The 17,679-nt window shown below is 30.5% G+C and overlaps 1 protein-coding gene and 1 pseudogene across 6 annotated transcripts in view; both read right to left on the reverse strand.

Annotated features, from left to right (window-relative positions):
* LOC126857744 (fatty acid synthase-like) overlaps positions 1–17,679 on the reverse strand; it is a 124,538-nt pseudogene that overhangs the window by 26,445 nt on the left and 80,414 nt on the right.
* LOC126857720 (collagen alpha-1(XVIII) chain) overlaps positions 1–17,679 on the reverse strand; it is a 296,284-nt gene that overhangs the window by 19,403 nt on the left and 259,202 nt on the right. For 4 of the 6 annotated variants that reach the window (XM_050607416.1, XM_050607418.1, XM_050607419.1 and 1 more), the window contains exons 6-10: positions 13,674–13,754; positions 6,924–7,005; positions 5,696–5,790; positions 4,107–4,283; positions 2,683–2,880 (exon numbers count right to left, since the gene is read on the reverse strand). In XM_050607416.1, the coding sequence (XP_050463373.1) occupies positions 2,683–2,880; positions 4,107–4,283; positions 5,696–5,790; positions 6,924–7,005; positions 13,674–13,754 (633 nt within the window). The remainder of the gene's footprint in view (positions 1–2,682; positions 2,881–4,106; positions 4,284–5,695; positions 5,791–6,923; positions 7,006–13,673; positions 13,755–17,679) is intronic. The other 2 variants (XM_050607420.1, XM_050607421.1) reach the window with 1 other exon arrangement.

A 17,679-nucleotide genomic window follows, 5' to 3' on the forward strand; every position in this document is an offset into this window, starting at 1 on the left:
AAAATTCCGGTATTTCTCGCGAGCTATGTGACATTCCTGCGTGAAGCACATCGCTCATACGGAGAGAGTTCTCACTAAAATTTTTACCGCCATCGATATCGGGCGTGCATGCAGATGCACTTGCATGCGTTACACCGTTTTAATATCGCCGACCTGTCAGCGCGATCATACAACTACTTTTCGCGGCTGGCGAAAAAGATGAGCGAGACTCACCGCGTTGTTAAGAATGGATCAGAGCAAATTGCGACGAGAGAGAGAGAGAGAGAGAGAGAGAGAGGAAAGGAAGAGACAAGGCGCAACGAGGGAAACGAGAGTACGTGGACGAGAAAAGGGAGGAGGTTGAGGGTCGGACTTACAACTTGGCCGTTATTACGTGCACGGTTTCTTATTCCCCGCGGGGCGATACGCGTTCCATTTCCATTCAACGAATTTCTTGTCGCGTCGTCCTCTCTGCGACGGACGGAGAGGAAAGTAGGATCGCTGGTAGTCGTCGTTCCGGTACACGTAAAAGCAGCCGCACAAGGGAGCAGTGCATTTTCATGCACTTCGAAACGTGTGACAGTGTGGATGATACTGCAATAATACTGCCATTTTCTCGATAACCGGACATAAATTTGATACTCGCATTCTTTTATGAGAATATCGAGACTTTATACATGCTTGGCTTAATGTAATGTAATATCTGATTATTGTTTGATAAAATGACGTATGGATACATACATAATCGACATAATTATTAATCGCATTTCTCGATTTAATTCTGGATTAAATTCATTGCACATTTAAAACTTATGCTGCATTATTTGTCAAATAAACAGCTTGAATTTTTATCGTAAAAAATCAAAATTAGAGTCTTAGAAAAAAAAATAACTTCAAAATTCAGCACGTATTTTCTCTTATATAAATATTCAAAAATACTTGAAAGAATGTTCATCCAAGTAATTTTTATATACATACAATAAGAGGTGTAAAAAAAACCATTTTTTCTAATAGAAAAAAACAGTAAAAAAGAATTTGTTTTAAAATATAATGAAAAAAAGACAAAATTTGTTTTTTTTCCCCCATTATTTTTTAAAATATAATATTATTTTTCTTTATAATGTAATATCTTCTTTAAAATATAATATTATTTTTTTGTTAACATAATTAAAAAAATTAAGTTCTTATATTTTTAATTAATTTTTTTTATTTTAAAAATAATTTCAATGGATTTTTGCGGCAAAAAAATAATGAAAAGTCGATTTGGAATAATCAAAATATTTTTTTGTTAACATAATTAAGAAAATTAAAATTCTTATATTTTTGAAAATATAATATTATTTTTCTTGTTAACATAATTAAAAAAATTAAGTTCTTATATTGTTAATTAACTTTTTTTTATTTTAAAAATAATTTCAATGGATTTTTGCGGCAGAAAAATAATGAAAAGTCGATTTGGAATAATCAAAATATTTTTTTGTTAACATAATTAAGAAAATTAAAATTCTTATATTTTTGAAAATATAATATTATTTTTTTGTTAACATAATTAAAAAAATTAAGTTCTTATATTTTTAATTAACTTTTTTTTATTTTATAAATAATTTCAATGGATTTTTGCGGCAGAAAAATAATGAAAAGTCGATTTGGAATAATCAAAATATAAAGATATTAAATATCTAAAAAAAAATTTTGAAAAAATAATAAAAATAATAAGAAATGTAATAAAAAATAATAAGTAAAGAAAGTATAAATAAGAAATGAGAACTGGGATAATTTGCTGAGTTCATGCACGATGGATGGTACCAAATGTGATATTTAAATGGCATACTTTTGACAATAAGCCCGACGATTCTCCGCGGAAAAAGATACGGTCTCCATTTCCATCCGAGTTTCTCGTTGCCGCGTGTCCGTTTCGGGAAAATAGCGAATAATAGCGACTGAGCTAGATTCATATGCCGGATAATGAAAATTTCTTGAATGGAGATACTTATCTGCTTATTATAGCGACGACTTCGTACGGTCGGGCGCACTTGAATTTCCGCTACTTCGCAGTAATCGCGTACACAATAAATGTTCCTCTCCTAGCGAGAATTCCTCAATGTCATATCCCTCGTGTTAACATTTTATCGCATCAGTCTCCACTTTTCCTATTTTCCTATTTCCATATCGCTGCTATATTTAGCAGAAACCACCATTTTTACGGAATATTCAGTTTGTTTTTTCGTTATCTTGCTTATCATTAAGCAATTATAGTGGAATTTATCAAGTTTTTAATTTTTTATAATAATGACAATAATCATTAGCTAAATATGTAGATATTTTGTCATACAAGTCACACGGGCTATTTAATATCAGTTAGGGATACGTTGTTGAAAAAAAAGAAAACCACAGATCTTTTAATAAAGAGTATAGTTTCTCATAAACAATCATATCACGTCCTCATTTCTGTTGCTCACGCGGCCATTAGTAAGTCGATGATAATAGAAAGCAGATAATAAAAGAAAAAGAATCTGGGACAAAAGTTTTTAATGCAGATTGCAACTTGTCGCCGGAAATAATGGGTATAAAGAAAATCTCGCGGGGTAAGCAAAAATGGTCGGTGCAAACTTGCGGAGGAAGCGTGGATGAAAATATTTTAACTCGGCTTTCAGCCGTTCAGCATGACAGATCATATTCAGGCGATGGTGGTAATTTACTTACGTCATAACTAGAGAATTCTCCTTTCCCAGGCGGTCCCGGCGGACCCTGCGCGCCTTTTTCGCCGGGAATTCCGTCGCGACCCGGTTCGCCCTTTTGACCTTGGGGACCTTCCGGCCCCATTATCCCAATATCACCCTTGTCACCTTTCGCCCCGAACGGGCCGGGCAACCCCCTTTCCCCCGGCTGTCCTGCCACACCCTGAAATCGGGACGTTAAACCTCGCAATTACACAACGGTATGGCATAAGAGTTGAAGCGCCAGAGATTGATGTATTATAGTTTTAAATTGAAATGATTAAATTTAACGCGAAAAGACGGAAAAGAAAAAAATTTGAGGAATTCTAGAATTTTTGAATACAGGGTATCCTAGACCATACACCCCTTTTTTTCAAAAACTAAGCATTTTAGAGAAAAACGTTTTGAACAAAAATTGTATGGTTTTGAGGGGAACATAAAATGATGTCATTGGTTTGACCTTGGATGGCATCGTTGAGGTCAAGTCAAGGACACCTTTAATTTCTTAAATGGAAACTTTCATTTTTTATTGCATATTCTTGTAGCTTATCTTGAGAGCTTTTTAAAACACTATAATAAAGTATTTTTTCATTAAGAATTTTTTGAGTTATTTTGTATCTTAATCTGACATATTTTAATATAAAATATAAAATATCTCGAAAATTATTTAGTTTTCGATAATTGTATCGTAATACTTTTATGTACAGAATAATAAGATAAATCAAATGATATACAGAAAATAATTGTTTTTAAAAAAATGTATGCAATTATTTGCAATATATTTTTTTTATAACAATTATTTATTTTTTCTTTACACCATTTGATTCATCTTATTAATCTGTACATAAAAGTATTACGATACAATTATCGAACACTAAATAATTTTCGAGATATTTTATATTTTATACTAAAATGTCAGATCAAGATACAAAATAACTCAAAAAATTCTTAATGAAAAATACTTTATTATAGTGTTTTGGAAACACTCGACATAAGCTATAAGAATATGGAATAAAAAATAGGAAATTCCATTTAAGAAATTAAAGGTGTCCTTGACTTGACCTTAACGATGCCATCCAAGGTCAAACCAATGACACCATCTTATGTTCCCCTCAAAACCATACATTTTTTGTTCAAAACGTTTTTCTCTAAAATGCTTAGGTTTTGAAAAAAAGAGACGTACGGATGGTCTAGGACACCTTATATAATAAATATAATAAATTTTGAATATAATAAATATAATTCATACTCTTATAATATCAGTAATTGCCGCATTATGTAGAGAATTATAATATATTATTTCTGCCTATAGTAAAAGAAATAGCACATAAGTGTTTATATCTTTTTTTCTCTCTCTAGCGTTTTGATTGATAATAATTTCTGGAATATATATAGAACAAAAGTCGCTACCGTGAGACCCATCAAGCCCTGTTTGCCTTCCTGTCCCGGCACTCCTGGCTCACCCTTCGGCCCTTGTATCATCTTCGGCATCGTAAAGGAAGACATTAAGGCCGTACCGTTACAGGCACAAGTGCCAGGGTCTCCTTTCTGACCAGGTGGTCCCTGTGGTATCTTCATTAGCCAATCCTTTAAAAAGATCGATTTTTTTAATACTATCATCGTAATTCATAATTTTATTTTAATAAATCGATTATATAATATTTATAATTATACATATATATATATATATATATATATATATATATAATATTATATATAATTATTAATTATGAGTATATAGACTATATATTGAATATATATATATATATATATATATATATATATATATATATATATATATGAGTATATATACGAGATAAACTATTTCGTGTTATAATAATATAAATAATAATAATATATATTTTATAACATACATAAAAATATCATGTTAAATTATAAGTTGTAATATTGCATAATAATCTGAGAAGGAGGGGGATGGTAAATAAATTCAAATATATATATATATATATATATATATATATATATATATATATATGTATATAGTAAAACGAGAAGTAGCATTAACAATTATGTAATCATATTTTTTATTCTTTTATTAATTTAATTTTTAAATAATTTGTCATTAACTTTTTACGCTGCAATATGAACAAATTTTAATAGTATTCTAAAAGCGGATAAATACATACTGTATGTATATTACTACATACTAAAGTAACGGCGGAAGATAGTAAATACCGCGAAAGCTGTTTTGGTTGTAATCAGTGTTACATGCGACAGGCACCGCTTCTCTAGCGTCGATGCTAAATTGACTCATGCGAATAACAAGATAAATGAGTGATCCCGGATTCAGGCGCATTCAGGCTACCTTCAATATCGTGCCTGGCGCTTGGATAGTTGCGGATGCGATCGCGGTCCCTACAGTTAATTTAACGAGACGTCTATGTCTATACTATATTAGGAAACAGATATCCCTTCCATTAAGAAAATCCCCAAAGAGATTCAATCAATATTGTTATATGCGATGAGACTAAATATAATCTAATAAACTAATCCGTAAATATAATTCTATGTATATTTTTGAAATAATTTAAAATGTAATTTATTTTTTATTATTAATCAATGACATATATATATATATATATATATATATATATATATATATATATATATATATATATATATAAATCTTTTTTATTATAAATCATTTATTGCCTTCTCATTAGCATCTTTTTTGTCCTGTTTGAAATGGAGATATATTTATCAATTTATAAACGAGTAATATCAGAATAGATGGTCATAAAATAAAACCAAAATTTTTTATCAGAATAATTAAAATAATTTCTTAATATAAATGCAGATACTATATCATAAGCTTAATCAATATTTAATTTCTATTAATTATACCAATGCATATATCGGTTTAAAAATCATTTAAAAAAGCACTAGAAATAATCGAAATAAAAAAATATTCGTTTTCTTTGTGTCCACCTATGCTGGAACCAGTTTATAAGAAAGTCTTAATTGAGTAACGCCCTCACCTCATCGCGACCAGGTGGGCCTGGAGGGCCTGGGGGACCCCTGACACTCTCCCCTTTATCCCCCTTGTCGCCTTTGTCGCCTTTCGGACCTTTATCTAAAAAAAAAAGAAAAGGACGAATGTGTGTCCGTAAGTCCGCGCAACTTCGTCGCTCTTTATTTTTGACACGCCGGGGTGATTTATGCGCGCGAAAAGTAGATTAAAAAAGTTTGCTTCATATTTTATCATCGTTTCTTCGACGCGATACCTCCCAAGTCGACTCGGCGCGCATCGACATCAACTATGGTGAAATTAATAAACGATTTTTAACGCGCCGTCCCATCCTTACTAGGAATATCAGATTTAGAAAAAAAAGAGAATATATTAATGTCTCGGTGCATTGATTAATTGAAGAACTGTTAGATTATTTCAAGACATCGTGACGATACATTGCTATTTATGATAGTTTAAATATCCTTGTAAGTAGATGGAAAAATATCGTGATAAAAAAATGATAAGAAATATGTTTAATCGCAAAAAATTGATACAAAAATTTACTTTACATTTTATAAAAAAGAATTAAAATTTTATAATAAATAAATGGTATGACAAGGAATTAAAAAATGGAAACGTCGAATAAGTACTGTAAATTTGATTCGAAAATATTGATGCAGATAAAAATTTTGTTAATTAATTTAGTCCAATTATTCCAAGTATCAACAAGACATGGATAATTTTGTTAATTAATTATTTTTCCCTCTTCTCTAGTATTTACACGAATGACATAGTATAGATTGCTAAGATAATTCATTCATGATATAATGCCGTATTTTATAAATAATTAAATAATATTGATACAAAAAATTAATACAAAAACTTACTTTACATTTTATAAAAAAGAATTCAAATTTTATAATAAATAAATGGTATGACAAGGAATTTAAAAATATAAACGTCGAATAAGTACTGTAAATTTGATTCGAAAATATTGATGCAGATAAAAATTTTGTTAATTAATTTAGTCGAATTAATCCAAGTATCAACAAGACATGGATAATTTTGTTAATTAATTATTTTTCCCTCTTCTCTAGTATTTACACGAATGACATAGTATAGATTGCTAAGATAATTCATTCACGATATAATGCCGTATTTTATAAACAATTAAATAATATTGATACAAAAACTTACTTTAGATTTTATAAAAAAGAATTATTAATATGTTATTAATATTTGACAGCCTTACTTACAATCTGGATTCGGGGGCGGGGGTGTGATGAATGGCGGCGGATTACTCTCCTCACTTTTATCTTCGTCCGCATCCCGACTGATCTGAAAATGTATTATAAGCAATGCCGATAAGATCGGATTACGCTATCCTGTCAGCGATACATAACAGGACGATTATGGAAGTCGTCATCGTCGATTGCGGGACTTGATGCAGGCGTGCGAATGACAAATGACACAGCATAAACATTATTTACAGCATTTGGTTGCGACAAAGATGGTGAAACGGCGCGGTTAGTTTATCGATCGTTTTGCTGATTAGTTATTTTATATGCAAATTACAAGTATATATATTGTGTGAACCACAATGTTGAAGCGACACGCGACAACGTGTCGACCGTTTTTGATTAGCTTCGCGAAGGGGCGTCAAATATTTGCGTAGTGTTCGTATAATATCATTGAAATTCATGAAACTACGTTAACGGGAAGTTTCGTGGCGTTTTGATAAGAAAGGAGAATCAAAATTGGCCTGAAATGAGTTTATAATTATATACAAATGATGGAATTCAAGTACTAAAAGACATAATAAAACGTAAAAGAGCGTGACAAATAATAAAATCAGATTACATAATCCATCGTTTTATAAAATGTCTAGGCATTTTATAAAATACGGCCGTATTCTCATGTCATAGTTGAAAATGAAATATTTTATTATCTGGATAAAAATTTTAGTTTTTTTTACAAAATAAGCGATGAATTGTCTTTGTAGAACAGCCATTTGTAAAAATTTAATAAATATAATTATGTTATAATGTTAATAAATAATTACGTGTATTTCTAAATGAAAAAAACTTGTATGAATATTTGTCATATTTATTATAATTAAGATTTTATAAAAATAACATAAAAAAAATTCTTGAAAAAATGTTTGAAAATAAATAATAAAAAAATAAGCATAAAAAAATTTTTTTTAATGCATATACATATATAATATAATATTAATTATTTAATTAACAGAAGATATTAATTACATAATAATTTAAATAATAATTTAAATATTAAACACATTTAATAGATTGAATATTAATATGATTTAAGTTGATAGTAAAAAACATATTTATTATAATTATTTTATTAAATGTAACATAAAGTAAGGTCGATAAAAACCGTTTTATATAATGATTGGAATGAACCAACCAGAACTTAAAACGACGTACAAATTGTTGCGTTTGACAATCGCAACGATTTATTAGCATTCTATAAAAAGATCAAAATTCTTAACCAGATTGTAAAATAATTCATTTTCATGATTTGAGAATGTGGCGGCACTTTATAAAATTCCTAGACGCTTTATAAAACGATGGACTATATAATTTAGATACGACATATATGTGCGTACGACAAGACAGCTTATACACGATATCTCGCTCTTACGTTTCATCGTGTCCCGATCCGGTTCTTGTCACGGATCCCCTGTCGCAAATTATTAGCTAGTAATATAAATGATCGCATGCGCCAGTTGTGAACAATGCAATGCCCAAGTAAAGTTCTCCAGACGTGATGCCGGACCTGTCTTGTACGTTAAAAGCGAATAATACATCAAGCGGTGACGGTGATTAATGAACTTCCAAGCCAATCAGGTAGTATGGTTAGCACACATGACACCAGCCCTAAGTATTTTCCGATAATTATCGGTAACGACGGCGCTTTATCGGGCTGAGTCGACATCCGGTTAGGATTTTTCGCCGATCGAACGCGTTCTTACATTATTACAAAAAATATCGTTTCCCATTTCCGAGAAATTTCTTAATTTCCTCAAATTCATCGAAATTACAATCTTGAATTTTCGAAATTTTTTTATATCTTAAAATATATAATATTAATATTATATGAAAAGATATATATAATATTAATACAGAAGATATATTAATTATAATAAAAATACATAATAATTTAATTAAAAAATTTAAATAATAATTTAAATATTAGGGACATTTAATACGCAAGAATGAATATTAATATTGATGAGATTTGAAAATATCTTACCTTCTATGCGTTTAGCTTTCAGAATTTATTCAGTAAGCTTTCAAATTGTTTCATATTAAAAACATAAGAGTATGGATATATTGTTGCCGAATAAATTAATTATTTATAAAATCTAAAATGCAATATGATATTTAAAATGAGTCGTATAAATGATAAAACTTGGCTTAAATATAATCTGCGCCATCCATATGCATAACTAGTGTATATAGTGTATATGTACCTAAAAATCCATAAATGCATTGGAATCTATATGCAGTTATAAAAGCATTAAAGCAATACATATATTCGATATTTTTATCTCTTTTTTTTTCAAAAAACGCGATAATTATTTCACATTCAAAAACTAAGCAACACTACAATGTTATTCGTTTTTGAAATGTTCGATTTAGTTTTTTTCAAACGAGATTATTCGCGGTCGCTCGTACACGAATGTACAAATAGCTTAATATTTTTTCAATCTATTATTTCTCGCAAACTAATACCTTCCTTTCGACAATCCAATATTTTTCCAAAACGCTTTAATGAAAGGAATCTTCTCATGGCAGATCGTATTTTTCGTCACGATAAAGATTCTGATTTTTCGCGGATTTTGTAACACTTTTTTTTTAACAATTCCATTGCGTATATCGCGGACGTCGCGCGTGCGTAGGAAATACAAAAATACATTTGTCGCATCTGTTGCGAAAATATTGCAATAACGCAGTAGTATCGAATAAAACAAAAGGAGTACTCTCAGCATTGGTATGTAACTATCCGTGGCTTGCATTTATTGCACGCGGATTCGCTTATTTCAAGTTGCGGTGGATTTATAATGTCACATTCAAATGAATGCCATTTATTATTAAGGGCATAATATAGTTATTTACGATTACAATGCGCATTTGTACAACAAGAGTGTAGAAAATAAAATAATAATAATGCACAAACAAGCATTACGATATAACGGGAGGTTATTTAAAATAACGTATCTCTTATTATTACCTTATTACCAATATTATTATTTTAATACGATCCGATTTAATAAGAGTGTCGCGAGAAAAAGAAAACATCCCGTGACGCTTTAATAATCGATCTTTTTGTTATCTTCTTTGTTTTTAATTAGGTCAGATTTACATAACCATATGCAATAATAATTCGGAATTTTTTCAATATTTCACTGCCACGCGAAATTTGCAGCGCGCGATCAGGCGTAGCTGGAATAATTATGTATTTTGACTTATACGTATATGCACTCACATACGAGGTTACATACGTACATCGCAAACCGAGGGAAATGTGCGCGCTGGGAATATGAGCGGGGCTTCAGTTTCAACGAATGAAGTTTCAGCTGGCTCTGCTGCAAATGCTCGTCATGTTTAATTCGTGCTTTTTTCCTATATGTCCGTTCAGGATACTGGAATTACGCGGCAGCCATATACACGCACGCACGCACACACACACCCACGATAACACCTGTCGTACGATTGCAGTAGCACTGCACCGTTGAAATCGTTCACCCGGTGCACACCTGATCAGCTCTCCTATGCACGACCGTGTCTCTCACCACGTAGATTCTCTAAGTTTTTCGCGGAATGTGGAAGATTTTACAGGTGAAATAAATTCTTTCCTTTTCTTCCCGCGAAGAAAAGCTTGCGCCACAACTTCGTCTGAATTTCCGGACGAGCGCAAGGGAGGTAGGATTTCCCGTCAAGGGGAAAGAGATAATGCAGGATTGCTATCATAAGAATATACGCATTCACTGTTATTTGGTAAATGTATCTCTTCAGTCGAAGAGGATAAAAGTCGATTTGATATTGATTAATATTAATAAATATTCTTCTCTTATATCGACAAACCTGCACTTAATGAAAAATTCTCAATTAACACCATATATGATTTTTAGATGAAAAAAGTAGTTCTTAATATCAAATATATATTTATCATGATGATGAGGTAATAGATTTGATAGGCAATTATAAATGTATTTCAAATGTGCATAAACTATTGAACACAATTATTGAAATAAGATATTATTTAAAAGTTTATTCTCTTCGTAAAAATAATAAATACACAAATATATATGTACATTTATGTATATAAATGTATATATATATTATATATTTGAAATACAATAATTAAAATGATTATTTGAAATAACAATTCGAAAAAAGTTATCAGAAGCACTAATATTTGACCTAATAAATTATGAATAGAATAGATTAATCTTTTAGAAACTTTTTTTCAATCATTGAATATTGAGATGAAAGAGGAAGAAAATCGATATCCTATAAGATAAAATCGGAGTAGAAATAAAAATTGAAGTAGCAAGCTAATACGTTTCTAAATATTTAAAATAAACTGTTAAATTAAACTGAATCATAAAATAAACTGTAGAATAACAGTCATATTTTATATTTAAAACCGTAATTGTTTTATTACGATAATATAGTAGATTCAATATCGTAAGTGGAGAGGAAGAGATATTAGTAAAAGGCTATTAAAAATTTATGGCACATGCAGAGAGCAAAGTGGAAAAATACCAACCATTTCCGGTGGACGGAAAGATGCCACGTACGCGAATCGGATTGATTCAATGAATTTAATAAACGATAAAAGCGTCGGGAACTGGGTCGAAGATGAAGATAAGTTCATCAAAATGCTATTGGCGCGGTACCAGATCGCTGTGACACAAACTCTCGTTTAAATTTCCGGAAAGGCAGGATACACATGTGATGCACATGTTGCGGGTCGTTAATTCATTATCGAAATTTGGCGGGAAAAAACAGAGTCCGTTTCTATGTGACGCATTAGACGCATGATGGCTGCGACTTGTCGGAAGTTAGCCTTGTTAACTCGTACATGTGATTTGCTCCCAGAAGTACCGGATAGAATTCTTGACACACATGTGTTCCATTTACATTCGCGTCATATCCGAATTTCGTATGATTTAGAACTGGCCTTAATAAATTATGTATAAAAAAAAATTGGTTTTAAAAAACCACTTTTAAAAACGATCGATTCGATTAGTGTCACAAACCGATTTTATTGGAAAGCAGATTTTTCAAAAATTTTCTGAACTTTATAATTTTTCGTTTGATTAAAATAAAAATGCAATGCGTATGCGGCTTTAATTATGAATCGAGCAAGCAAATCTGTTCATTTTATATAACGTTTCTAATTTTTTTTTTATAATGCTCCAGAGATATTACTTCGATGCACTCGCGGTACGTATTGATTCATATTTCTTTTGAGGGTAAACTTAACGGTTTGATGTAATTTATATGCGCACTGTTTTTAAAGCATACCGAAATTTCATTCGGATTACGTCCAACTTCGTAATGACTGCGGATGGATGGCAAAGATAGAGCGGCGACAGGACATTTCGGGTAAGCAAAGTTGCCAATGCGAAATTCTAACAGAATTTTAGAGAGATTAGCCTCCTGGTATTTACGAGATTATCTGCGTAACCTAATTTCTCGTTTCTCTTTCTCCTTTCCCTTCTCTACTTTCTTATAACGGTCGAGCTTTTAAGAAAGTTCTCATTAAAACTTTGGTCCATTATAAAGATTAGTTAATTTGGAGAATATAAACTGTAATATTGTCCGCGAATCTGTGAAATCAATAATCTATGTATAAGTTAAAACAAATTATTATACAAAAACAATATTTTATATAAATATAATATACTATTATAATTATAATATTATATTATAATTATATAATAATAATAACAAAAATTTAATTTGGTGATAAACACAATTTTATAGAGTAGAAATCAGAATTTTCTCTCTCTCTCTCTCTCTCTCTCTCTCTCTCTATATATATATATATATATATATATATATATAATTGAGTAAAGTCTGGCCAATCATCGCCGATCTTTACCCGGGCGCATGTCAATGAGGCACTGTAAACAGCTGAGCGCTCACGCACACATGCCAGGTGCGCGGCTCATTGACGTGCGTCCAGCTAAAAGTCGGCGCTGAATTGCCAGACTTTACTCAATAATAACTTTTTTATTAAGCGTTATCAAAAAAAATGGTGCAGGACTTTTCTTCTCAGTTTTATTTGCTCTATCTGCACACGACGGGTGATGCGATTGACGCCGGACACCCTGTATATATATATATATATATATATATATATATATATATATATTAGAATTAAATTATAATTCGTTTTTAAAGCAAAAACATTTATATCTGCGCGTTCCTATATTTAGTTTTATATCTTTAATTTAAAAAAAGACATATCATTTTCGCGCAAGTTAATAAAAATGAATTGTCTTGTATATTTATTTATTGACATAAATAAATTTTATGCTCTATCTATGTAACTGTACAATGATAAAATTATAATAAAAGAACACATATGTCGTTTTCTTTTAGTGTAGGTCAAATAAGTTTTATCAGTTTTCTTAAAATATTATTTCAATAAAAAAATTTAATGAAAACTTAAAAAGATGAAATCTACTTTTTTATGACGTATGTATAAAATATATTCGTGATCAGAGAATCTCATGTTCATAAATGAACTGTCGCTTCCCCGTCAAACAATTTTATATTTATGATAACGTTCCATGCGGATTTTCAACTCCGTTAGTGAATTACCCAAGCTTCGTCTCAACGCTTACAAGTTAGTGGTCACAGCGGTGTGATGCAACGGATAATTAGTTAGTGCATATAGTGTCAATGTAGCGTCACAATTTAGCGAAGCCGGAGCGCAATTTGCGGCGGGCTCACGTCTACCTTATTCAAATCAGCGTTGCCAGAACCATCGAACAAGTTGATATCGTAATCACCAGAGCCGAGCTCATCGTCTGCTGAAAACTATAAAAACATATGTGGCATTAATAAATGTATACCAATAGTTTGTAAATCCTTATTAAAGATCGATGTTGAACAACTTCTCCTTAAACAAAATTGATGTAACTAACCTAACCTAACCTAACCTAACCTAACCTAACCTAACCAGCATAACGTGAAAAGCATAAGCAATGATAAGGAATACAAAAGGATTATTTATTTAAGTTTTAATTGATATTTTGTGGCAAAATTGTTTTTTCTGTTTTATCAGCGAAAGCTATTGAAGTATTCGAAATGTACACTAGAAATATTATATAATATGGATACGTGGAGGAAATTATTTTAATTAATCGCCTTTAAAATAATTTATCCTTCATCCTTTTCAAATATTTCCATAATAACTTTTCAAATTTATGCCATAATAATGGCAAAAGAAGGATAAAATAATTATCGCAGATTAAAGTAGCATTTAATCTTAATCTCGTGTTAAATTTTATTTAAAATTAATCATATCATGATCAATCATATTGATCACATCAATTATACTATGCTATATTATAATATTAATATCGTCAAAACAAAATAAAATTTTTTTTACTATATTATATTCATATTATTACGCATTTATTATCTTATATATATATTTATTTAATGTTTAAATTGCATTCGCTCACAACGAGGGATATTAGATTCATAATTGTTTATCATGAAATGTCGGATATGTTAATACATATCATGGATATTTCCATTATAATTCATGTTAAATTGAAATGTTGAATTCAAAAATTTGTAATTTTGTTGAGGAATATGAATAAACATTTTATAGTATGATAGAGAAAATGTGTTATATATCGTATTTATTACTGCCAGTAACAAATATTAAATGCATGCAATTGGTAATGTATTTTGATTTTAATAAAATTATATTCATCTGATCTTCTACATGCCAGTTCCGTATTTCATATTTCATATTACAATTCCGATTTAATATTAGAATTCTGTATTTTTCGATACTTTCGAAATTTCATATACCAATCAGTTGCAGTGTATATTGTACTACGAAATGAGTAGATATATAAATATACGCGTCTATCAAACTCGATACTCGTATCGAAATTGCTAGGAAGCTACGCGTATCGAGTCAATCGGTTTGTTACGTAATACTGGTATTTTACTCGATTAATTTGTTTCAGCAAGGTATTATTTATTAATTCATGCTTTTACATTTTCTGATAAACTTCAATAATATTTAAGAAATAAAATTTATATGCAAGCTTAACTTTTTTTTGTAAATGATTGTCACATATATGATAAATGTCAAAAATATTAGTAATCTCAGATCTTTTTTTTTTTTTTTGGTATACTTCCTCTGTCAATGTTCGTTGATTTGTGCTTAAACGTCGGCATTTTCCTGAAATTTCTCGGCACTGGTATCGAATAAACGTATCTTCGAGAGCGAAGCACTTGAAGGAAAGAGCACTCGACCTCGATCAAGTCCAAAATATTCGGGATGATATAGAGGGATAAAATATCGCTGCATTTGTGCAGTGAATATTTCACGATATCTGGTGCGGATTAGAACTTAAGTACGAGAGCATTAGTCGTATAATATGCCGATCCATCCTTTGAGAAAGCTGCTTATCATATTCGCAACAAAAGATATTATATACACAATTTTTCAGAATTAGTAGAAAATAAACGCAGTTATCCATGACGAAATTTCGATTTTAAATCAGTTTTGAATCAATTTTAATTTGGAATTAACTGGAAGACGAAATTAAAAATATCGTTATATTTATTTAACTTTTGGAAGTTCAATATTTGATATCTATGATTAATTCTCCTTCTTCAAATTAGACAATTTTTTTTTAAGATAAAATCTACTTTAAATAGAATGAGGAATAATATTCCATTAGCTTCGATTTTTGAAATTTAATTTGCGAAAATCCTTTAGACTCAGATTTATAGCTCGAAGATTACTAGTGCATTTTCTTTAGAAAAAATTAATTTAATTTCTTTTATAGATTTTAATTTCTTTTATAGACTTTTATAGACTTTTTATCGCATGAAACAATATCTATTTTTCTTCAATTTTGGGAAGAAGATTTATCTTTTGTAAAAATAACTTCATTATAGTATTTTGAAAAACTCTTAAAATAAGTTACAAGAATATGCCATGAAAAATGGGGGTTTTCATTTAAGAAATTGAAGATGACCTTCGCGTGATCTTCAACCGACGATCCAAGGTCAAATCAATGTTATATCCCCCTCGAAGTGATAAAACTTTTGTATGAAACATATTTTTCTAAAATCCCGAAATTCTCGGCTATTGACTATTGAAAATAAAATGAGACGCCCTGTATATAATTCGCACATAGTATACTTAAATATAGATTAGATGCATTATGATTGATGTTTTCCAAATACACGTATTGCGTGTGGCATGAGAAGAAGCGATCTCTGAAAGGATCATTTAATTTCACGAGGTGAGAAACGAGGATGCGCAATGTGTGAGAAATCGCATATATAGGTTAGGTTAGGTGGAGCAAAAGGGAGCAAAAAGTTGTAAAATCTTCTCAAGGAGAATGTTATATGAAGCGGTGAAGGGTCGTGAAAGGGTTGGGCTTGTGGCGCAATATAAAATGCCACAGTACGTGGAGAGTAAGTGCGGGATCCGCCCGTTACTTGCGCGATGCTAAACAGTAAAGCAAACTGAAAAATCGGCGCACCTGTCTTGGTTGGTTGCGTCACACCGTTACGCATACGTAAAGCGAATGAATGTATCGATTAAATCGATTCTGGTTTTAGGGATGCCACAATAACTTCGAATTTCCAACAAATTTAATATGAGTATTTAGATAAAGAACTTTCTTGGAAAAAAAAAATACTGAGATGTATCTATTTATACAGGGTGTTTCATTTTAATCGTCTCACGCAAATATCTCGAGAAATATGAAAGATACAGAAAAACGTTTCAGACAAAAGTTATTTGGTTCGAAGGAGGACATAAGATGGTGTCATTGATTTGATCTTAAACAAATGTCCCAAAATCATATAGAGTACAATTTTATTTTTTTAAATGGAATCCCCTATTTTTTATTATATATTCTTGTAGCTTACCTTGAGAGCTTTTCAAAACAATATAATTAAGTATTGTTTTATGAAGTACTTTTTGAGTTATTTTATATCTTAATCTAGCATATTTTGATATAAAATATATCTTCTAAAATATTTAATTTTCGACAATATTTCTGTAATACTTTTATGTACAGAATAATAAAATGAATCATATATTACATGCCTCAAATAAAAATTTTTAAAGTTCACAAAAAAAAAATAGAATAAATATAAGCAAATATAAAAATTTTTCTTTCTTAGTAAAATATTTGAAAAATGTTTATATATATATATATATATATATATATATATATATATATAACACTATTCAAATGCTATATAATTTTTCTTTTTTATACGAAAACAAAAAAAAAATGGGCACGTCGGTTGCATAGCGCTCTCGCTATAACCCTTGCGGTACGTAAGATCTACAGGTTTAACGTTATTCGCAATTGCGAATTATCGTCGCGCGCGTACATATACAGGCTGCTTCTAAATTCATGGCCGCTAGCTGCAAATAACGATAATTCCAACTTGCCGCGAGTTGCAAAACGAAATAAAGCGCGCGGTAACTCGATTTACGCGAGCGGCCGTCGGGATATTCAACTCTTTTTTTTTTCTCTCTCTCTCTCTCTCTCCTTTCTCTCACGGGATTTTATGCCTTTTTCGATACGTTTACGTTTTATAGGAGGGCATTATATCGGCGCATGTGTTTAACCGTGTCTGAGCAAATTTACGTGTGGTACGTGTGAACGCGAATTAATTCGATCGCGACTCGAAATGCGAATCGTTTCTCCTTATTGTTAGCGTAGACTCATGATTTTTTATTACC

Source organism: Cataglyphis hispanica, chromosome 22 (assembly GCF_021464435.1).
Source record: "Cataglyphis hispanica isolate Lineage 1 chromosome 22, ULB_Chis1_1.0, whole genome shotgun sequence".
In the NCBI taxonomy this organism is placed as follows: Eukaryota; Metazoa; Arthropoda; class Insecta; order Hymenoptera; family Formicidae; genus Cataglyphis; species Cataglyphis hispanica.